The 24480-nt window shown below is 39.5% G+C and overlaps 3 protein-coding genes across 14 annotated transcripts in view; 1 reads left to right on the forward strand and 2 right to left on the reverse strand.

Moving 5' to 3' along the window:
* Window positions 1-90: 90 nt before the first annotated feature.
* On the reverse strand, window positions 91-4649 carry mrpl51 (mitochondrial ribosomal protein L51). The gene is made up of 4 exons (XM_057833874.1): window positions 4493-4649; window positions 4195-4293; window positions 3919-4026; window positions 91-505 (listed from the first exon to the last, which is right to left on the reverse strand). The coding sequence occupies exons 2-4, from the start codon at window positions 4283-4285 to the stop codon at window positions 309-311; spliced, it is 396 nt and encodes a 131-aa protein (XP_057689857.1). The 5' UTR covers window positions 4286-4293; window positions 4493-4649; the 3' UTR covers window positions 91-308.
* Window positions 4650-4666: 17 nt separating this feature from the next.
* LOC130914567 (lymphocyte activation gene 3 protein-like) lies at window positions 4667-21943 on the forward strand. Of its 10 annotated transcripts, none has more exons than XM_057833863.1 (10): window positions 4667-5327; window positions 7023-7074; window positions 10494-10601; window positions 15116-15171; window positions 15428-15542; window positions 18138-18358; window positions 20143-20436; window positions 20508-20765; window positions 20870-21000; window positions 21271-21943. In XM_057833863.1, coding segments are annotated over exons 3-10 (1182 nt in total). In that variant the 5' UTR covers window positions 4667-5327; window positions 7023-7074; window positions 10494-10599; the 3' UTR covers window positions 21376-21943. The 10 variants fall into 10 exon arrangements, with proteins under 10 accessions (XP_057689846.1, XP_057689851.1, XP_057689856.1 ...); XM_057833868.1 differs by having other exon boundaries at window positions 4669-5327; window positions 15116-15350; XM_057833873.1 differs by having other exon boundaries at window positions 4669-5327; window positions 18138-18241.
* plekhg6 (pleckstrin homology domain containing, family G (with RhoGef domain) member 6) overlaps window positions 20864-24480 on the reverse strand; it is a 44769-nt gene continuing 41152 nt past the window's right edge. For 2 of the 3 annotated variants that reach the window (XM_057833860.1, XM_057833861.1), the window contains exon 16: window positions 20864-21801. In XM_057833860.1, coding sequence (XP_057689843.1) covers window positions 21630-21801 — 172 coding nt within the window. In that variant the 3' untranslated portion in view covers window positions 20864-21629. The remainder of the gene's footprint in view (window positions 21802-24480) is intronic. The other variant, XM_057833859.1, reaches the window with a different exon arrangement.

A 24480-nucleotide genomic window follows, 5' to 3' on the forward strand; every position in this document is an offset into this window, starting at 1 on the left:
AAAAATAATAATAAAAATAAAACATATGGTCATACGATGAAATATGAAAAAAAGACAGAACTGAAATTTCAAACACTATTATATATTTCATATATTTATATATGGAGTGTCATAATAGTGTCCAAATAGTAACAACATAAAAATAATCAACTTTACTTCCTCTAATTCCATAATTCAGAGCACATGTACATTGTCAGGCAAACAATGTTTCACAAGAAGTGCTTCCTTGTCAACACGTGTTTATTGATCAACATACAATTATAAAATAAAGTCAAATACACGACAGCATCAGATGCCTTTGCGACATGTTAGCGATGTTTGCCATAACGGTTGAAGCGTCTATAGAGGAAGCGGATCCTCTTCTCCATGTTGTGTTTTTCCAGGGTCATCATTCGGTTTCCCACCATCCTCTTCTTCCTGATGAGACGCTGCAGCTCGTTGCCCTGGAAACCCTTCAGCCAAACGGGGGCGATGATAAGGTCTTTGGGGTGAGCTTTGAAATCTCCTGCAGAGACAAAACAACGAAAAACAATTTTGATTTGTTCCCTGAACAAGTTCTAAACCAAAAGGACTTGGAAATAAAACACACACAAATCCCTATATATATTACCATGCTGTGTGAGCGCTGAGAGTGTGCAACCATAAAAACATAGCCTAGCTACCTCGTCAGGACGCAAACAATGAAAGAGGCAGGCTAGATACCACAAACGGCTGCATTTGCCCACTGGAAATACAGCAATTACTTCCTAATTTTGTCCAGTAAAGATGACAAAAATATTTCCGTGCATTGCAAACTTTGCACTGGCTCAAAAACACAGTCGACCGCTAAAAACTCCCCATCCAATTCAAGGAACCACTTGGAATTACAGCACAGCACGACACAACTCGAAGCAACGCCTACAGTTAACAAGACAGTCAGCTCTTCTACAGTTTGTTACCAGCCTTTCCGTACATTTAATAGAGCTTGTAACCATAGGCGGAGTTTGACTTTTATGGGGGGGGGGGGGGGGGGGTCACAAAAATATGTTGAAGACCCTGAAACAATGTGTCAGCAATAAAATGAATATACAGTGGTACATAAAAAGTATCGGAACCTTTTGGAATTTCTCACATTTCGGCATAAAATCCCTATCAAATGTGAGCTGATCTTTGTCAAAATCGCACAGATGAAAAAACTGTCTGCTTTAACTAAAACCACCCAAGCATGTATAGGTTTTCATATTTTATTGAGGATGGTATGCAAACAATGACAGAAAGGGGAAATAAGTGAACCACCACGTTTTATATGTTGTGGCTCCCCTCTCGCAGCAATAACTTCAACCAGACGCTTCCTGTAGCTGTAGATCAGTCTGGCACATTGATCAGGACTAATCTTGGCCCATTCTTCTCTACAAAACTGCTGTAGTTCAATCAGATAAGATCAGCCACAGCATCTCAATGGGGTTCAAGTCTGGACTTGACTTTGCAACTCCAGAACGTGTATTTTGTCCTTCTGAAACCATTCTGAATTTGATTTACTTCTGTGTTTTGGATCGTCTTGTTGCAGCATTCATCCTCTTTTTAGCTTTAACTGTCTGACAGACGGTCTCAGGTTTTCCTGCAAAACATCCTGATAAACTTTTGAATTCATTCTTAATGATTGCAGGTTGTCCAGGCCCTGAGGTAGCAAAATAGCCCTAAATGACGATGCGCCCTCCACCATACTTCACGGTGGGGATGAAGTAGAGCAGGGCGGTAAACCGAAAATTTACCGTCACAGAAATTCTTCACGATGACTGACGTAATTTTGACCATGTCGGTAAATTCGGTAATTTAATAAAACAAGAAAATATAGTCTTTTTATCCCGCTTTGACGCTGTGTTGTTCGGCTATGTTCATTCCCCTTTAAGAAAGCAGACAGTGTGCTTACGTATGGAGTCACGTGGTTTTCAGGAAGCCAATCAAACAGAAGCCCGGGAGGCAAACGCTAGCAGCTAACGCTACAAGTAAACGGGATGGAGTCGGGCTTAAGTTAGCTTCGCCAGACTTTCACCCAACATAAAGTAAACTCTTGGCGGGTTCCAGACGGGCTTTCACCCGCTGTCCTCCCTGGTTCTAAATATAGTCTTTTTATCCCGCTTTGACGCTGTGTTGTTCGGCTATGTTCATTCCCCTTTAAGAAAGCAGACAGTGTGCTTACGTATGGAGTCACATGGTTTTCAGGAAGCCAATCAAACAGAAGCCCGGTAGGCAAACGCTAGCAGCTAACGCTACAAGTAAACGGGATGGAGTCGGGCTTAAATTAGCTTTGCCAAACTTTCACCCGAAATAAAAGTAAACTCTTGGCGGGTTCCAGACGGGCTTTCACCCGCTGTCCTCCCTGGTTCTCACGATATTAGGAGAGGATGCTTTCTTCTGGTAGCCAAGCCACAGGCTAACGCTAGCGGCTAACAACGGCTACAAATGAACGTGAAAGAGTCGGACAGCGGCTCTAACCTTGTCGAAACGGCTGAAATTAATGAGTGGACTGGGCACAGCTATTTTTCTGTATGTGTTTGCTTTATTCTGCTATCATAAAACCTTAAATGTTTCATTGGCATCAGAGCAATACAGCTTTAATCTGGTTGTGTCTGTGTAGGGGTGCATGTATTAAAAAATGTTTCAGAAAAGTAAGTAAATAAATAAACTGAAACCTTGACATAAACACTTGTGTTGAATAATTATGTCACAGCAGCCATTACCAATAAGTTTTCTGAAGTGTACTGTTAAAGCTGCAAGTCATTTGTGTTAGAATGACATGTTTGCACAGTCGTCATATTGATTTTTATAATGTACATTTTTCAAGTCATACAAGCTGTTATAAATGTTCACACTAGAATTCTTATTGGTGGTGTAGTCCTCCCATGAACACCATTCTTGGCCATAGTTTTACATATAGTTGATGTGTGCTCAGATATATTGGACTGTGCCAGTGATTTCTGTAAGTCTTCAGCAGACACTCTAGGGTTCTTTTTTTAACCTCTGAGTATTCTGCGCTGAACTCTTAGCATCATCTTTGGTGGACAGCCACTCCTTGGGAGAGAAGCAACAGTGCCAAACGCTCTCTATTTGTAGACAGCTTCTCTGACCTTCGTCTTTTAGAGTTGGTTTTGTATCCTTTCCCAGCTATATACAAATCAACAATCCTTGATCACAGGTCTTCAGACAGCTCTTTTGAGCGAGCCATGATGCACATTAGACAACGCTTCTCATCAAGACAATTCTTACCAGATGTGTGTTTTATAGTGGGCAGGGCAGCTTTAAACCGTGCATCAGTGACTGGGCACACACCTGACTTAAATTGTTTGGTAAAAATTGGATTCAATTACTTTAAGTCTCCTTAGACAGAGGGTTCACTTATTTTTTCCCCTTCTGTCATTGTTTGCATGTTATCCTCATTAAAATCTGAAAACCTATAAATGTTTGGGTGGTTTTACTTAAAGCAGACAGTTTTTACATCTGTGTGATTTTGACAGAGATCACATTTGATGGTGATTTTATGCAGAAATATGAGAAATTCCAAAAGGTTCAGATACTTTTTCATACCACTGTACACATAAGTATATGTATATACTACAGTACAGGCCAAAAGTTTGGACACACCTCATTATTTGTGTTTTATATTTTCACTACTATTTACATTGTAAATTCTCACTGAAGATATCAAAACTATGAATGAACATGTGGAATTGTGTACATGGCAAAGAAAATGAAATAACTGAAAACCGTTTTTATATTCTATTTTCTTCAAAGTATCCACCCTTTGCTCTTATTACTTTTTTGCACACTTCTGGGACCCTCAATATGCTTCAAGCTGCAGACACCTGAAGAGGCAGCCAATAGCTCTAAATAGTATAATAAGGAACAATACACATATTGAAGTATATCTGACACACTTACCTAAAATTCCTATATTGTCATATACTCCATACATGCTTCTTTTCTCATTCCACCTGTCTACCACTTTGGGCTTGGGCATGGCATCCATCTTTCTGTGCTGACATGTACCTGCAGATGTCACAAGAACCCATTTAATAACGAGTTTGGATATAAAACAAACTTAACCAACACTGGTCTTAATATACGCCATTTGAATTAAAATACAGTACGGACTGAGCGTGCATTTTCTCAACTCTTACATGTTAAAACCGTCGTAAATTGATGTTCAGTACTTACCGGTGGAAAAGCTTCGAGATGCGTCCAGCAGAGCACCCGCCGACCGACAGAAAGAAACTCCAGCTCGTAACAAGCCGCACACGGCAAACATGTTTTGTGCTTGAAAAAAAAAAAGTGTTAAACTTGTGGTTTAACACTGTACTAGTAGTTTACCACTTGAGAATAGCACGTGATCTTTAAGGTCTGTGCCCTAGGATGTACATTGAACCTACTTGTAGGTCGAGCTAGCGCGCTAAACAAACGTTTGAGTATTAGTAGGAAAAAAAGATCGCAGTGTCACGCTGCAGAACGTATTTACCTCTTCTCAATTGCACTCCAGTTGAATATTTAGTTACGAGAACGATAAACACGACAATAAGTAAAGCTCGACGCTTTAGAAGCTACGTTATTGACATTTTAGCATGCTGTTCAAGGATGCAGCCATCTTTACTCATTGTCCCACAATGCATTGCGTTCGTTAGTGGCAAACTGTTAAATTACAGTTAATATAAAAAGCCAACGCACTCCTGTTTGAATGCAATGTTTATGTTATAAATCTAAAAAAAAAAAAAAAAAAAAGTTAAATTAATATGCATTAATCAGTGAAATGCATGATCAGTCACGACAGATAGATAAAGTTTATTAAAGACTAGATGTCTCGGTTGGCGTAAGGTGAGTAATTTTTGCTATAATTCTTGATAGGTTTACAAATAGTGTGGTTAACTGCAGAAAAAACCGTACCGACGTCGCTATGGTTCAGGCGGGATTTTAAGATAACGTTATAAATATTTTTGATTACACAATTATTATTAGGCTCGAGCGTATGACGTGGCACTCGCGAGGTTTCCGCCGCTATCGCCATTGTGGAAGATAAACTGAGGCATTTCAACACAGGTCGCTCTTTAAAAATGGTTGGAAATTATTGTGCGGTAAAGAATTGCAACAACCGATCGAATAGAAAAAGGAGAATGTACAGCTCGACGGAACACCATTGAGTTTCTTCCGGATCCCTACATGGAGAAAAGGCGAGGGAAAGCTCATATCTGAACTTACCAAACGTCGAAGAATGGCATGGGTGGCCTCGATTAGAAGGAAGGGCATAACGTTTGATTCTCCAGTTACACACTGAGTTTGCTCTATGCACTTCCACTCCGGTAAGTTAATTTCGTTTGTTTACGCAAATTTCAGTAACTTTACGCCCTAAGTCGGCCTGTTGTTAGCTATTGCTACAGCTAAACAACTAGCATGCATACATGTGCATTGTCTTCATAAGACATAATTCATGTCGTTGCTAAATGAAAAAGCTGTAATATTTTGACGTGAGAGAGTGGCAAAGAATTTGTACACAGGCTACATTTTATGCAGCAAAAGTTTTGTACATCCGTGGTCACAGACTAATGTAAACACACATTGCCTACCTTTGCTAGAAAGATGGTGTTGCCGTTTGCTATGGTCATAAAGTGAAGATCCTGCACCCATCCGCAGCAAAACTGTTCGTAGCTTTGTAGCGATTTGTATTTTCGGAATTGCTGATGAGTGTAGTAACATATACCAAACACTAAATACAGCATGATGTCCATTTCGCGTAGTGGTGGAAGCTTGTCGACATCTTTATTCCATTTGTGTTCGGCTTGCTCGTGAGGGTCAACATTGTTCACATCCTTAAAACTGCTCACATATCTGTCCTTCGCCGTGGTAACAAGTTTGTCTCTGTATCGAACTGGCAAGTATTCCTTACTTTTTTCCATCTTTGGTTGCCGCTAAGTTTAAATGTCCCGTGATGCTTCCGCAATGGTTGCGTTGTCGCAAATCTCGCATGATCCCGTGCTGCTGTGACGTAAACGCTCGAGCCTAATTATATAAAATTGTTGCATCTCTAACGTTTAAAACAATGTCACTGACGCAAAATGACCGATAAGTGACGACGCCCGTCTCTGTTGGTAGACAGCGTGCACCTGACATCTAGCAGCATATGTTATAACATTTCACATATCCATCAATCCAGTGGCGTTGTTAGGGGCGTTTTAGGGGGGGTTCAGCCCCCCTGAAATATTGTAACCCCCCCCCCCCCCCCCCAAATAATTTGGTGTTGTTTTATTTAAAAAAAAAAATGCTGACATATTCACTATGAAGTTGACAGAATATTAGTTGTATTTAGTTCATTTTGTCTACACTTATAAATTATGAATCTTGTTGTTTTACCTGACATGTTTGGACGACTACTTCCGGAAGTAGTCGCCAAAACGTCAGGTAAATAAAACAACAGAAAAAACAATTAGTCTGGGATAAAAGAAAAAATCATAATCATTTGTCAGGATATTAGTTTGAATCAATAATCATATAACCTGTCATTATTAACGTAAATATAATTATAAATCTGTCAGTTTCCCCTTCACAGAGTAAGGTAGAGAGCCCCTTCAGTGCGTCGCTATCCAATCCACGCCACTTGTTCATATAGAGAACGCCCACATCTCTAAAAATTCAGTCCGCATTTTCCCTGTGACCTACCTAGCAGTCAGTACTACATTTTCTTTTTCGCAGTCGACCCCTGCGCACATCTTACTTTTGTTGTTTTGCGGTCTAAAGTTCTATCCCAGCTCAAAAATAAAGCTGCTACATAGCTGCTGCTAGCTAGTTAGTCTGAAATGCATTATAAAGGTCCTATTTAAGTGTGCAATCTTGGTACAGCTATCTTTGAGGTGACTTTCTTCTGGAGCGTCAGGTGTGTTTCTCACTTTACACAGATGAGTACAGGAGCTGAGCTATGATTATCATAAGTGATTTTCATCAGTGAATAATCATAATAATACAGTAATAATAATCAGTCCACCACCTTTATTTACATGGAGCAGTCAGAGCAGAGGAGCAAAGAGGGTGACGGGAGAGACCCTTACTAAAAAGGTGAGTAGGAGATTAATGATTAGAAAGTGGAGAAAGCACAGAAGACGATTATATATACATACATACATACATATATACATACATACATACCCCCTCCATCCCTACACCACACATACACACACGCACACACACACCCCTTCACACACATACACAGTACAGGCCAAAAGTTTGGACACACCTTCTCAGTAGTGGGTTTTCTTTATTTCCATGACTATTTACATTTTAAATAAGCCCCCCCCCCCCCCCCCCCCCCCCCATTCTTAACACCCCTGTATACGTTTATCTTTGTTAGCTGTTTGTGAAGTTTTGTGCATATAAGCTACCTTCACTTACATCCTGTGTAACTCCTGGCTCCCTGTGCTTAAAACCTTGTGATGCCCTGCATCAATCCATCCATAATCTACCACTTAATCTAAGGCAGAGTGTTTTTGAACAGTTCTGATTGGTTTAAAAGAAAAGCAGTAAAGCAGGATGATGCAGCAGTGGCATGAGAGTAACATTACATGGAAGCACTAGAGTAATATTGTAAAATAAAGTAACATTATTATGGAATGTGTTTTTTCCCCTGATGGAAATACACATGTACTCCATCCATTCCATTAGTAAGAATATACTGGACTGTCTCAGAAAATTAGAATACACAATATTCTAATTTTCTGAGACAGTCCTGTACATTAATCCACCATTTAAAGCAGGGGTGTCCAAACTTTTTGCAAAGGGGACCAGATTTGGCGTGGTAAAAATGTGGGGGGCCGACCTTGGCTGACGTCCTTTACATAGAACAATATACAGGACTGTCTCAGAAAATTAGAATATTGTGTATTCTAATTTCCTGAGACAGTCCAGTAAATATGCAATACTAATGCTGGTTTAAAGTGGCAGTTTGAGGAGAGGTTTCATATCCTCCACATAATTGACTAACACTAACCATAGTTTGAAACCCTAATTACAAACCCTAAACTGTGTATTAAACCCTACTTCGAAACCCTAACCCTAGTGTCAGACGTTAATTTGAAACCCTAACCTTAGTTTGAAAATTTTATTAGGGAATATAAATTTTAAACACTACTTTGTAACCAAATAGTGTTTTTTAAACCCTACATTAAAAGCCTACAGTGGGGCAAATATTTAGTCAAACACTAATTGTGCAAGTTCTCCCACTTGAAAATATTAGAGAGGCCTGTTATGGTCAACATGTGTAAACCTCAACCATGAGAGACAGAATGTGGGAAAAAAACAGAAAATCACATTGACTGATTTTTAAAGAATTTATTTGCAAATCATGGTGGAAAATAAGTGTTTGGTCAATACCAAAAGTTCATCTCAATACTTTGTTATGTACCCTTTTTTGGCAATAAGTGAGGCCAAACGTTTTGTGTAACTCTTCACAAGCTTTTCACACACTGTTGCTGGTATTTTGGCCCATTCCTCCATGCAGATCTCCTTTAGAAAAGTGATGTTTTGGGGCTCCCTCCTCACCCCGTGGCGTCAAAATGATAACAAGAACGGTGAGCAAAAATCCCAGAACCACACGGGGGGACCTAGTGAATGACCTACAGAGAGCTGGGACCATAGTAACAAAGGCTACTATCATTAACACAGTGCGCCACCAGGGACTCAAATCCTGCACTGCTAGACATGTGTTCCCCTGCAGAAGAAAGTACATGTCCAGGCCCGTCTGCAGTTCGCTAGAGAACATTTGGATGATCCAAAAGAGGATTGGGACAATGTGTTATGGTCAGGTGAAACCAAAATAGAACTTTTTGGAGATACACAGATTCTCCTGTTTGGAGGAGAAGGAATACTGAATTGCACCATACCCACTGTGAAGCATGGGGGTGGAAACATCATGCTTTGGGGCTGTTTTTCTGCAAAGGGACCCGGACGACTGATCTGTGTAAAGGAAAGAATGAATGAGGCCATGTATTGAGAGGTTTTGAGTGAAAATCTCCTTCCATCAGCAAGGGCATTGAAGATGAGACGTGGCTGGGTCTTTCAGCATGACAATGATCCCAAACACACAGCCATGGCAACAAAGGAGTGGCTTCGTAAGAATTTCAAGGTCCTGGAGTGGCCTAGCCAGTCTCCAGATCTCAACCCCATAGAAAATCTGTGGAGGGAGTTGAAAGTCCGTGTTGCCCAACGATAGCCCCAAAACATCACTGCTCTAGAGGAGATCTGCATGGAGGAATGGGCCAAAATACCAGCAACAGTATGTGAAAAGCTTTGTGAAGAGTTACAGAAAACGTTTGGCCTCTGTTATTGCCAACAAAGGGTACATAACAGAGTATTGAGATGAACTTTTGGTATTTTCCAAATACTTATTTTCCACCATGATTTGCAAATAAATTCTTTAAAAATCAAACAATGTGATTTTCTGTTTTGGTTTTTTTTTCTCCACATTCTGTCTCTCATGGTTGAGGTTTACCCATGTTGACAATTACAGGCCTCCAATATTTTCAAGTGGGAGAACTTGCACAATTAGTGGTTGACCAAATACTTATTTGCCCCACTGTAAATCTAGATTGAAATCCTCATTTAAAACCCTAACCCTAGTTTGAAACCCTAATTGCTAATCCTAGGCTGTGTTTTTAAACCCTACTTTGAAAGCCTAACCCTTGTGTAAAACCCTAATTTGAAACCCTAACCCTAGGTTAAAATTCTCTATTAAACCTTAATTATCAACCCAATGTTTTAAACCCTACTTTGAAACACTAACCCTAGTTTGAAACCCTAAACTGGGGTTTTAACCCTAATTTGATACCATACCCCTTGTGTAAAATGCTAATTTGAAACTTTAACACGAGTTTGAAAACCTGATTTGGAGTACTCGTACCACAATTTTGTTTTTTAGAAAATGGAAAAAAAAAAAAAAAACAATGTATCATAGACACACATCAACATACGAAAGTGCTGACATGACTACAAAATGTTTTCTGTGCCAGGAACTGTCAGTGGAACATTTCATATCATCAACATCAGTTTCTATTGAGTACTAGGTGACATACACCTGATTAGCATATCACTCGTGTAAAGTTTCTGCAAGTTCAAAGCCCAGCCCTTTCCACGTGAGGGTATTTTTCCTCTCCCACTCTCATGAGCAGTGCTTAAAACGCCCCCCTTGGGCTGGATGTCATGAATTACTGTAGCTGAAAGTTCCAAAACAATAATAACATGGGCAGTGATTTAAAAAAAGATCACTCTGGTAGTTTTAATTTTGTAGCATATTTATACTATCAGACTGAGCAGTTGGTTATGGTCACCATAATCTGACAAAGGGTCCTTTGTTGCATATATTACATATACTGTATTACATCCACTGTAGATTACTTGACATTTAATAGACAATGGAGTTGATGAATCACTTATGATTATATACGTAACCGCAACGCACTTGTTTGTTGTTTTGGAACTTCAAGGCTTTACTGGTGATGATGTCGGGTCTTGTGAAAGACTGCGGGTCGACAGTGACGGAGGACACATGAGGGTGACAGATTTGTGAAACTGAGGTGTGAACGCTAAGTTATGTAAGTGACGTATTTGAGACAATGTTGCATCTTATGAGTCTAATTGTAAGTGGAAACAAAAGCTTGGCACAAAAATAATTTGATTTATCTTATTTTGAATTAAATAATTTAATTGGTATTTTTCTAGGAATATATAGCATATTGTACGTACTGTATGCAGTAGTTAGTTAAAGAATAACTAAAAAATACATAATGTATTTTATTGAATAAAAAAACATTATTAAACATGTTTAACCCCCGTGTTAGTTTAGTATTTTGTTGATTTATACATTTATTTCATTGTAAAACAATTTTTTTTTTAGTTATATATATATGTGGTATATAAACACAGACGAGGCTGAAAAAGCAGTTTCTGCTCTTGCACCCCTCTTTAAAATAAACTGCTGTATTTTAAGCCAAAAGAACTGTTGTGTTTGATAAAACAGTATCTTTATGCTGCAGTAGCAGTTTCATAGCGCATTAAGCTACCAAAATATTTTTAATTTGTCCGTTTTACCCTGGAGACCCCTGTTTACAGACACTGCGCAACCGCTTTTGTTTCACCCCAGCAATAAAAGAAGGTAAGTAGATATATTTATTATTCGGAATGTCAATCATTTTTAGCTTAGAATGATTAATTGATGTCTAATATTGTTAAAAAAATATATATATATATATAATTATTCACGCGCATATTTTAAAAAAAATTACGTCACGATCAAAAAATAGTGTCTGTAAATAGGTCACGGATATCTACCTCATAACTATCTCTTAATTGTATTTTTTGTTACTGTCGCATTTTCCCTGATATTTTAGATGATAAATAATTGATCCAAACAAATAAAAATTGGGGGAGGAACATTTAAAAGGGTAAATGTTTGAAAAAGAAAATCTTGACCACTCCTTGATGGTTGCAAATTTGTATAGGTTTTTTTCTGAGCTATAAGGCGCATCGGAGTATAAGGCGCACCTTTAATGAGTGGCCTATTTTTTTTTATTTTTTTTCTTCTTTTTTTTCTTATTTCTTTATTTCTTATCCTATTTTCTTTTTTTAAATTCATATATAGGACGCACTGCATTATTGTTTTTTTTATTTCGAGCAGTTATAAAAGAAATACATCAACAAGAGAAGAAAAACATTACTAATTACAGCCGAATAATGATCACAACAAAATATATTTGGCGGAAAACGCTCAGGTGACTTGAAGTTATGCTCTGAGACCCCCAATTTGGCCAAATTTCCAAATTGTCCGATATGCATGTGTGATACATCATTAGAAAGCTTAAAATCTATTTTCTGGGGGAAGAAAATTTTTGAACAGGAGGGCGTTAAAAAAAAAAAAAAAAAAAAAACCTAACTAGAGGTGAGAGCATGAGAGAGCATAATTAAAGACACCATGATTTTAACGAAATATTATCGCGTATTTACCCTTGTTTCGATCCAAAAACTCTGTGTAGCATGTCTCACCGGGTGTCAAGACACTGCTGCGAATGGCCACAGCCGGACTTTTTGGGGATTTTATGGGTGAAACACGGTAATATAACAAAGGTCGCAATGCAGAAATCGCAGACATCAAGGAGTGGTTGAGATTTTCTTTTTCAAATATTTACCCTTTTAAATTTTTATTTTTTTTTTCCAATTTTTCTTTGTTTGGATCGATTATCATCTAAAATATCGGGGGAAATGCGACAGTAACAAAAAAAATACAATTAAGCGATAGTTATGAGGTAGATATCCGTGAGCTATTTACAGACACAATTTTTTTATTGTGACCTAATTTGTATAAAATATGCGAGTGAATAATTTTATAAAGTTTCTTTTTTTTTATCTAAATATTAGACATCAATTAATTATTCTAAGCTAAAAACAATAGACATTTCGATTAATAAATAGAATTACCTTCTTTTTATGACTGGGTGGAAACAAAAGCGGTTGTTGCGGTGTCTCTAAACGGGGGTCTCCACAGTGAAACGGACAAATCAAAAATAGTTTGGGGGCTTAATGTGCCATGAAACTGCTATGGCAGCATATAGACATATTGTTCTATCAAACACACGAGTTCTTATGTCTTAAAATACAGCAGTTTATTTTGAAGTGGGGTGCAAGAGCAGAAACTCCTTTTCAGCCTTGTCTGTGTTTTCTGCCATACAGTATATGTAAATATGGCAGAAAAAACTCAGGGGACTTGAAGTTCCGCTCTGAGACCCCAATTTGGCCAAATTTTAAAATTGTCCTATATGCATGTGTGATACATCATTGGAAAGCTTGAAATCTCAATTTTCTGGGGGCAGAAAATTTTTGAACAGGAGGGCATTTTGAAAAAAAAAATTTTTCTTTCAAACAGCAAAACCTTAACTGGAGGTGAGAGCACGCGAGAGCAGAATTAAAGACGCCACGATTTTAGCAAGATATTGTCGTGTACTTACCTCTTTTGGATCCAAAAACTCCATGTAGCATGTATCACCAAGTGTCAAGACACAGCTGTGAATGGCCAGAGCCACATTTTTTGGGGATTTCATGGTTGAAACATGGTCACATAACAAGGGTCGCGATGAAGAAATCGCAGACATCAAGGAGTGGTCGAGATTTTCTTTTTTCTATATTTACCCTATAAAACGTTTTTTTTTTTTTTTTCATTTTTCTTTGGATCGATTATTTATCATCTAACATATCGGGGAAAATGCGACAGGAACAAAAAAAATACAATTCAGCGATACTTATGAGGTAGATACCCGTGACTTTTTTACAGACACCATTTTTATCATTGTGACGTAATTTGTTTAAAAGTTTAAAATATGCACGTGAATAATTTTTTAGTTGTTTTTTTAAAAAAAAAATTTTAAACGAAATATTGGACATCGATTAATGATTCTAAGCTAAAAATGACAGACATTTTGAGTAATAAATAAAATTACCTTTTTATGGCTGGGTTGAAACAAGCGGTTGTGCGATGTCTGTAAACGGGGGTTTCCAGGGTAAAAGGGACAAATTAAAAATGGTTTGGGGGCTTAATGCGCCATGAATCTGCTACAACAGTTTTTTGGCTTACAATGGAGCAGTTTATTTTATAGAGGGTTGCAAGAGCAGAAACTGCTTTTTTAGTCTTGTCTGTGTTTTGGGCGGAAAACACTCAGGTGACTTGAAGTTCCGCTCTGAGACCTCCAGTTTGGCCAAATTTCAAAATTGTCCTATATCCATGTGTGATACATCATTGGAAAGCTTAAAATCTCAATTTTCTGGGGGCAGAAAAATTTTGAACGGGAGGGCATTTTAAAAGAAAAAAAACAAATAAATTAAACAGCAAAACCCTAACTTGAGGTGAGAGCATGCGAGAGCATAATTAAAGACGCCACGATTTTAACTAGATATTATTGTGAACTTACCTCTTTTCGATCCAAAATCTCCATGTAGCATGTATCACCGAGTGCCAAGACACAGCTGTGAATGGCCAGAGCTGCATTTTTGGGGGATTTCATGGGTGAAACATGTTAATATAGCAAGGGTCGCGATGCAAAATCGCAGACATCAAGGAGTATTCAAGATTTTCATCTTCATATATTTACCCTTTTAAACGTTTTTTTTTTTTTTTTTTTTGGATCCATTATTTATCATCTAACATATCGGGGAAAATGCGACAATAACAACAACAAAAAAATACAATTGAGCGATAGTTATGAGGAAGATATCTGTAAATTTTTTTACAGACACCATTTTTTTCATCGTGACGTAATTTGTTTAAAAGTTTAAAATATGCGAGTGTATATTTTTTAAAGTCGTTTTTTTTTCTTTAACTAAATATTAAACATCAAATAATGGTTCTAAGATAAAAATGACATTTCAAATAAATACGATTACTTACCTTTTTATGGCTAGGTTGAAAAAAAAAGTGGCGTCTGTAAACAGGAGTTTCCAGGGTAAAACGAACAAATTAAAAATAGTTCGGGGGCTTATTGCGCCATGAATCTGCTATGGCAGCATATAGACATATTGTTCTATCAAACACAACAGTTCTTTTGGCTTACAATACAGCAGTTTATATTATAGAGGGTTGCAAGACCAGATACTGCTTTTTCAGCCTTGTCTGTGTTTTCCGCCACATACATATATATGCAGCTCGAAAAGGGTGGGAAGAAGCCGAGCTTTTTTGGGTCCCACGCCCTATTCAGTCCTTAAAATTTTCAAGGGGGCACAGTCACTTTTCAGTATCATCATCATCATGACCACTGTCATCACTACCACCACCAAAATCATCGTCATTGTCCCCATATATTGATTGTACATTCAAAGTATTTATAATAACAAATTGACTGGTGCTCATGGTGATAACCATTGTTCTAGAGGTGTTTGTTACCCATTGTCCAATGTTATTTGTGGACCTGCTGTCATAGGGAGGCAACCCCCAGGCAACAGGACCACCCATTACTTAATGTCCTAAATGTGCAATAAAAGACTAGATTTGAGGTGCTGTCCTGTTTTTATCATTTTTCACATTTTACAGTCCATTTGACATCCTTTGATTTTATTTCATTTGAAGGTTTCTCTTCTACTGTGGATTTCAGACAGAGAGCGAGAGAAAATCCGTGGGTGGAAGTGAGTCTCCTAATATGTGTCTTATAGTTTCCATGTTACCAAAACCCCTCCCCCTCTACTATATTAAACACCTATTCACGCAACATTACCAAAAACCTCACACGTTAAGAAAAGATTTGACAAAGAGCAACTCGACATGCTGCTGCTGTGTTGGATCTTTACTTTCATGATGTTTTCAGGTATTGCTTAACTTTTCAAATGTTGCAATTTTTTTTTTTTACAATTTTCTAATGCTTGAATTTTGAATTTCATCCAGAGGGTCGTTATGAAGTACAAGAGATTTTTGCAGAATTCAAATCCCAGGTTGTTCTTCCCTGTGACTGCCACGCGTGGTCATCACTCTCCATCACCTGGACCAAAGATGATCAAGGGTGAGACAAAATGAAATCTACATTGCCATTGACGCCGATATACCTGAATTCATTTTGAACTGGAGAGCCTGGTAGCGAATGATTGCATTAGTAGCAATAAAGTAGTAAAGTGATAATGAAAAAAAAAAAGGATTTATCCAGATCACATGCATATGACAGAATAAGACGTTAAAGTGTCTGTGACAGCATTAAAAAAAAATTTAAATAGCATTCTTATATGAATTAGAATCATATTTTGAGACGATTCGACTATATACAACAATTTGGTAAAGGCAGATGACGAGAAATTCTTTTAATCTGACGTTTAGACCTGCCTGTTATAGCGCTTTAGCATCCCCAGCTGGATGACGTCAGCAGGGTCATGATTTTTTCTGATTTAGAATTCAGCCCATTGAGGGGGAAGATTAGGAACGAGGAAAATACGACAGAGAGCAGCAAAATGTCATTATTGTTTCAATCCCTCTACTCCAATATTTTCATTGGATATTCTTTTTATCTAAGTATTTTTACCCAGTTGCGAAATAAATGGTATGGTCATGACAAATAACAGTCTTGTGCTAAATGGAATATGAAATTTAAAAAATGCATTTATTCAGTACGACAGGGCAAAATTACTGCCGACTTCTTAAACCTCCCGAACAGTATTTTATGCCACCGTAGTTTGTCTGGCAGGGCAAAATTACTGCATAATGGTCAAAACTGCCGACTTCTTAAACCTCCCGAACAGTATTTTATGCTACCGGAGTAAGTCCGACCTTTGTCATTTCCCTGCCCCGGCTTCGGAAACGGAGGAAAGAGCGTAAACAAAACAGGAGGCGAGACAGGTAGCCAACATGTTAACCCGAACCGAGCAGCTTTTCCAAGTCTTATTCTCGCCTTTCGAAAACGGAAAATCACACAAAACTACCCCGACTCATGTCACACACAGCGGTAGGGTTGATTATCTTCACCGATCAGCCAGCCCCTTGCGGCGAGCAAGTTGCGGCTCATTGTACTGCTGCGGCCACTGCGGACTGGCAGTGCTCGTCACCGGGAATGAACGCTGAAAATTACCCATTCTCGGTGGACAAACTGGCCAACATCGGAGTTACGGGGCTGCTCGTGGCAAAGCTGAAGAAAGCGCATTCTCAGAGAGCACGCGAATAGGACCGAGGGGGCGGAAGTGACCATGGTGTGACAAGCCGCCAGTCATCGGCCGAGTGGCCTTCTCGGTGGACATTAAGCATTGTCCCCCCAAAAAATGCAAGCCACCTCCTTATTAAAATGTGTGCCACGATTCAGTGTTTGACATGATATAAAACACGTAGCTTACTCACTTCCTCATCAGTTTTATGGTCCCACAGTTGTCACACTTGTTTTGGCCATTATCCGCGGTCAACAGGAACTTTTTGAAACCCAAAAAGGCTCATACGTCTCTCCCTGGTGCAGCAACAAAAGCCTGCAGCACATTGGGCTGGCATAATACGAAAAATAAACGAAATAATCCGCAACATCAGTTGAATCCGTAGTCGTTCTGCATACTGTAGTATTGGCTGTATACTGAAGATGATTAACCCGCTGATATCACATTTGCATTCTTCGTAAATCCAGGAAGTCATTCATTTTAATGGCGCGGGATTCAAAAAAACTAAATAAATATATGGATCGCTTCTACACACATCCAAGCGGTAATTGTCTCCACCGATCGGCTAGCCCACGGCAGCTGGCAGGCAGTGCTCGTTGCCGGTGAGAGAAGTGAAAATGCCGAAAATGACAAATCACACAAAAATTCCCCAATTTCATGTCACACATGGCGGCGGGGTTGATTGTCTCCACCGATCGGCCAGCCCATGGCGGCGGCCAGGCAGTGTTCGTCGGCGGCGAGAGAAGCGAAAATGCGAAAAACGACAAATCACACAAAAATACCCAAACTTATGTCACACACGGCGGCGGGGTTTATTGTCTCCACTGATCGGCCAGCCCATGGTGGCTGGCAGGCAGTGCTCATCGCCGGGAAGAGAGGGGGAAACACCGAAAATATAAACAAAACAGGAGTAGTATTATCACCCACTAAATGCAAGTCACCTCCTCATTAAAACGTTTGCCATGATCCCAGTATTTGACATAAATTAAAACAAAACACCAAGCCTACTCACCTAGTCATCCGTCCAATAGTCTCTTGATTGTCAGACTTGTTTTGCCCATCACGGTGAACAAGAATCTTTTGGAAATCCATAAAGCCTCACACCACTCTCCCTTGTGCAGCAACAAAAGCCTGCAGCACATTGGGCTGGCGTGATGTGAAAAATAAACGAAATAATCCACAAAATCAGCTGAATCCGCAGTCCACCTGCATGCTATAAAGTTGTGAGATACTGACCCGGGTGACGTCACATTCGTATTCTAGCTCAACCCGAGACTGGACCCGGAACTCACTCATTTTCATTGCGCGGGATTCAAAAAATTGAATAAATAAAACGATTGCTTCCACACACATCCAAATGTTCCCAATGTTACAAGAGACAGGAGTGAATACCCGTCCCCAAATATGTCACTAAGAGGAGTTTAATGTCGCTGAAGCTCAATGTGAACACCCTGCATTCTCTTCATCCGCAGCACCGTGTGGAGACAGGAAAGAAGCGGCTTGCAGTTTTGGGGCTTCAGATGGCTGCAGAGAGGTCAGCAGCGTGTCCGATGCCCCCGCTGCCAGCTACCGGGAGGTGACTGCAGCTTACTAATGAGCAATGTCAGAGAGCATGACGACGGCGTCTACACGTGCAAGTTTAAGAGCGGGGGACAGTTTTTCTCGCGCTCTCTCAGACTGAGGGTCATCAAAGGTGACAAACAGTAACTTCATTAGGATTTATTAAGGCCATTGGATGGTATTGACGGGGATAGACGTCAAATCTACCTAAAGAAAAGTCTTGAATATTTTTTAAAATTTTGTACTCGACTGAATGCCACAGTATTCTTCAATCCTGCTTTTTATACTGACTCCAGTGGTAGGGTCATTTTATAATGTCAAACTTTGGGGGTTATGATTATTGATGTAGTGTATATTGTTTTGTCAATTCAAATGAAAACCTGATCCATCATTTCCAATGACAGATCTGTCTGTCAATTCTAATGACAGAAATGTCCCTCAGTTTTATTGAGAGCTATAGCCATTCATTTTGAAGTGGTTTATATATATCTGTCTAAACAGATTTTGGACCAATGGAAATGGTCAAAATAAGTGGAAACAGGGTGTTATCAGGCTGGGGGGAAAACCTGTTACCTTTCCCCCCCCCTCCTGTTACTGATTTACAGGTTTTCTAATTTTTTTTCTGAGAAAGGCATGTGGAACGCGAGTGCACATTCGAGCTAAGTGTAGCCACCTGTTGAGATGTGCAAGGAAGTGTTGATCATGAACGAACATAGCAATAGGTTGGAGACCCTACATGTGCGGCCGTTTCGTAGCTTTGCCGTTGCAACGGCAAGTAGTCATCGCTCCTGATTGTCCTTGCGAAGTCGGCAAGCATTGTTTACATCATATTCGTGTTGCACATTTAGGCCATGAGGTGACGTGTACGTTTCGCATCTTTGGGATGTGTTGTAAGTCCGAATGAGTGTGAAACCATTGTTGCCGACACGTTTTGTAGCCAAATTGACCGCGTGTGTGCACTGCGTACTTCCGGGGTGTGCGTGCGCATTCGCGCCCGCCCCCGCCTTTGTGTTTATTGCACTATGCAATTCATTTGTGTGTTGTTGATTATTGTGCAGCGAATTTGTATTGTTTTAAATTGGCACTGATATGCTGTTAACCCCTGAACCGTAATTTGACATTAGGCTTAATCTTTGATTTAGCGGGGGGGGGGGGGGGGGGGGTTGAATTCAATTATCGGAAAGTCAATTATATGTGATGACACTTTTTGGTTGTCATTCTTATGTTAAGGCAGCAAAGGGAGAAAAATTGGTAAAATTTTACCCATAAATTACTTTTAAAATAACAATTACTTTGATGATAAAGTGATCAGTAAAGTAACTAGATTACTTTGTTAAGGCTGAATTAGTTATCAGTAATTAAATTACTTTTTCAAGTAATCTGTGACAACACTGCTGGTTTTGTTTTGTTTGTTTTTTTCCATCCGGTTACCGATTTTTCTACCGTTACCAAAATTTGGTGGTGTTTTTTTCAGCCTGTTAGCAGTTTTTCCATCCCGTTATCGTTTGTTGTTGTTTTTCCCACTATTTTCACAGGGTTAAGGCCTGTCAAGTCGCAGCACATGTTTTTGGGGATGTGTACACTATCTTTTTTAAAATCAATTCCTCTGTGATTTGTGGACGGACAATGAAATTTGGTGTGTATATTCTAGACATGTATACGCAACAATCCTTGGAGTTCGATTTTTGATTTTTTTGATTTTTTTTTGTGTCACGGCAGATTAATTAATTGGGGTCTTATATTTGGCTGTAGGTTAGTAGTTAGAGTTATCTAATAGAGGGCATGCTTATTTTTCATCATTCCACTCTGTTACAGTTTATTTTTTACACCGTTATTGTATTTTTAGTTTTTCCACCGTTACTGGTTTTGTGTTATTTTTGCCAAGTGTTTATATTTAAAATTTGCCTCCTCACCTAGGAATCGTCCACCCATCCAGAGACAATACAAAGGTCTATGCAGCTGTGGGATCAGCAGCCACGCTCCCCTGTGTGTTCTCTCCGGGTTTTAACCCCTCTGAACCCACCTGGCAGAAACTGAAGCCTGGCTCTGCGGTCCAGTTCCTCCCTTCCTCTGATTCATCTTCTCAGCCTATTCTGGATAAGTCAGCCAACTTAAAAGACATCAGCCTCGAAGATGAGGGGACATATAGATGTTCCGGGTTAGTTGAAGGACAAAACCTGTCTCGGAAAGTACAGCTCGTCGTGGCTAGAAGTGAGTCAAATCATCTTCTCGTCAGTTGTCTTTCCCAGTAAATCATACTCAATCGACTTACTTGTCTGCAGTTGACCGAAACATCGAACCTTCAAAGAAATCGCACACGCTGACCTGTCAGCTGACAGACACAAGCGAGGTCACCCACTACCAGTGGGTTCGCGTTAGATACGACTTAAGTGGCACCCAGTTGGTGAAGTCTATTCAGGAGGGAAAGACTCTACAATTGAGCGAAGCGGCTCTTCAGGATGGGGGCGAATTGGTGTGTCAGTTTTACAGCATGGAAGGACTAGTAGGAAACGTAACATTATGCATTACGCCTCAATCAGGTAAATCATTTCATATTATCCGAGAAAAAAAAAAAAAATCCTCTAATTTTAGTTCAATTTAGTATTTCTTTTTTAAAATCTTATTGTTTTCTTTCATATCACAGATGATGTTGTTGATGATGATGTGAGTGACTCAGCAGGCTCGTCGTATATCACTCCTGTTGCACTTAGTGCTAGTGCTCTGCTGGTTCTTCTGCTTTTGTTTTTGGCTCAGACATACAAAAATCATCAGAGGGTAAGACAAGAATTGAGATTTAAGGACAGCATGTTTTTTTTTTCGCCTTTAATTTTGTTGAATATGAAAAAGACGACAGTTTAAATGTAAATCTTATGTCATGAAATAAAAGTAGAAATGTATTCATCCACATCCTCGTCAAAGAAAGAAAGCTTATGTCAGAAATGTTTCAGGATTAGCTGAATACAATGAAAACATTGAGAATATTTCTTGAAATTTAAAGTACCGGTAACCTAATTTTTGACGGTTTTCTGCCTTTCTCTTATTCAGAGAAAAAGAATCCTTCAGTTCATCACACTGGAATCTATTCTCTTCATGAAGACTAGTGAACGTGAGGCAAGAGAACACAATCAAATGAAGAAAGGAAACCCTTAAGACCCGCACAACTTTTTTTTTTTTTTTTTTTAACCTTTTCACATTTTAAATATCTATAATTTGTTACATAGTTAAAAAAGTTTTGCGTTGGGATGATGTGACTCATTTAAAAAAAAAACTATATTTACAAAATGACAAGACATACCAATTTAAATAAGTTAAATGAATTTACACCCAAAACTGCTTCAAAAAGTAAACCTAATGGGAAAAAGTGAAGTTATGTCTTGTAACAAGTGGTGCTTTTGGCAAACCGCTCACACTTCACTCCAATAGTTGTCTTCCTGCTCGGAAAGATTCCCCATTGTCAAAGACTGTTCAATGCCGTCCAGTAGACCTTTAGTCTCTGGTTTCACACAATCCGTCAACTCTTCGTCCTGTAAACACCAGCCGGGCCAGTCCACGTTGATGCCATTTGTAAACAGAGGACTGACATGACAAACACAGAGAAGGACAGCATTAAACATCCTGTAGTGATATATGTGTCATTTTAGAGTTCAAGGAAATTTTAAATTCTTTTACATTACAAATATGTATATACGTATATATATACAGTGGGGCAAATAAGTATTTAGTCAACCACTAATTGTGCAAGTTCTCCCACTTGAAAATATTAGAGAGGCCTATAATTGTCAGCATGGGTAAACCTCAACCATGAGAGACAGAATGTGGGGGGGAAAAAAACAGAAAATCACATTGTTTGATTTTTAAAGAATTTATTTGCAAATCATGGTGGAAAATAAGTATTTGGTCAATACCAAAAGTTCATCTCAATACTTTTTTATGTACCCTTTGTTGGCAATAACGGAGGCCAAACGTTTTCTGTAACTCTTCACTAGCTTTTCACACACGGTTGCTGGTATTTTGGCCCATTCCGCCATGCAGATCTCCTAGAGAGCAGTGATGTTTTGGGGCTGTCGTTGGGCAACACGGACTTTCAACTCCCTCCACAGATTTTCCTTTCAACTCCCTCCACAGATTTTCTATGGTGTTGAGATCTGGAGACTGGCTAGGCCACTCCAGGACCTTGAAATGCTTCTTTCGAAGCCACTCCTTTGTTGCTCTGGCTGTGTGTTTGGGATCATTGTCATGCTGAAAGACCCAGTCACGTCTCGTCTTCAATGCCCTTGCTGATGGAAGGAGATTTTCACTCAAAATCTCTCGATGCATGGCCCCATTCATTCTTTCCTTTACACAGTTCAGTCATCCTGGTCCCTTTGCAGAAAAACAGCCCCAAAGCATGATGTTTCCACCCCCATGCTTCACAGTGGGTATGGTGTTCTTCGGATGCAATTCAGTATTCTTTCTCCTCCAAACACGAGAACCTGTGTTTCTACCGAAAAGTTCTATTTTGGTTTCATCTGACCATAACACATTCTCCCAGTCCTCTTCTGGATCATCTAAATGCTCTCTAGCGAACCACAGACGGGCCTGGACGTGTACTTTCTTCAGCAGGGGGACACGTCTGGCAGTGCAGGATTTGAGTCCCTGGCGGCGTATTGTGTTACTGATAGTAGCCTTTGTTACTGTGGTCCCAGCTCTCAGTAGGTCATTCACTAGGTCCCCCCATGTGGTTCTGAAATTTTTGCTCACCGTTCTTGTTATCATTTTGACGCAACGGGGTGAGATCTTGCATGGAGCCCCAGATCGAGGGAGATTATCAGTGGTCTTGTATGTCTTCCATTTTCTAATAATTGCTCCCACAGTTGATTTCTTTACACCAAGCGTTTTACCTATTGCAGATTCAGTCTTCCCAGCCTGGTGCAGGTCTACAATTTTGTCTCTGGTGTCCTTCGACAGCTCTTTGGTCTTGGCCATAGTGGAGTTTGGAGTGTGACTGACAGGTGTCTTTCATACCGTTAATAAGTTAAAACAGGTGCCATTAATACAGGTAACGAGTGGAGCCTCGTTAGACCTCGTTAGAAGAAGTTAGACCTCTTTGACAGCCAGAAATCTTGCTTGTTTGTAGGTGACCAAATACTTATTTTCCACTCTAATTTGAAAATAAATTCTTTAAAAATCAGACAATATGATATTCTGTTTTTTTTTTCCACATTCTGTCTCTCATGGTTGAGGTTTACCTATGTTGACGATTACAGGCCTCTCTAATCTTTTCAAGTAGGAGAACTTGCACAATTGGTGGTTGACTAAATACTTATTTGCCCCTCTGTATGTATATGTATCAAAGTATTTCTGTTTAATTATAATTTGAGGAAAAAAACGTGAAAAAACATGTCTTTTATGTATCTCTTTCCAATGCTAAATCTGAATAAAAACACACACACAAAAAATAAAATAAAATAAAATTGGGGAGGGTTCTTCTTTGCGGTTTTTCACTTATCGCAGTGGGTTCTGGTCCCCATTAACTGCAAATAACAAGGGATCTGTACTGAGGAAAGCTAACATTGGTACAGATTTGCAACTATGTTTCTGTGACTAAACAAAGTATTGTTTTCTAAAAGAATGGGGACAGCAAATATCCTCCATTGTACATTTTATACTTTCATGAATCAGTTAGCCTCGCTCGAGTGTCTCCGTCTACCTCATTCAACTCTGTTATGCCTATGATCAGAATAAGACATTAAAGCCTTTCATGTACGAAATATGTTTAGGTTTACAGAATTTTGAACCGCAAATGTCCTCCAATTCTAGAATGACCCAAAACGCTGGGAAACAAGACACCTTAACCCAGGGGTCGGGAACCTTTTAGACCAGAACTTTTCAAATAGTGGGGCGCCCCCCCCCTCCCCCCCAGGGGGGCGCAGAGCGATGCCAGGGGGTGGCGCGTGTGACCTCGGGGAACATGCTTTTTTTTTTTTTTTTTTTGCCGTACGAGAATAAAGTGTACTTGCACATCCACTCAGTGGGTGGCAGTGGCGCTCTCATTTTCAAAGTGCGCGCAGTATTTTTGAAGTAAGCAAGAGCACATGGAAGAGACTCACGAAGAGCTGGAGAGCTGTACGCCGTTTTCGAAAGCCGTTTTCCTGCCGGACTCACGCAGCGACCCACTGTCTTCTCCGGTTCTCACGTGTCGGCCCAAGAAGTGCCATTTTCGGCTTGGGATCGTCACGACGACCGCCCTCACCTACGGTTCTCCCTCGGCCGCCG

Source organism: Corythoichthys intestinalis, chromosome 4 (genome assembly GCF_030265065.1).
Source record: "Corythoichthys intestinalis isolate RoL2023-P3 chromosome 4, ASM3026506v1, whole genome shotgun sequence".
Classification (NCBI taxonomy): Eukaryota; Metazoa; Chordata; class Actinopteri; order Syngnathiformes; family Syngnathidae; genus Corythoichthys; species Corythoichthys intestinalis.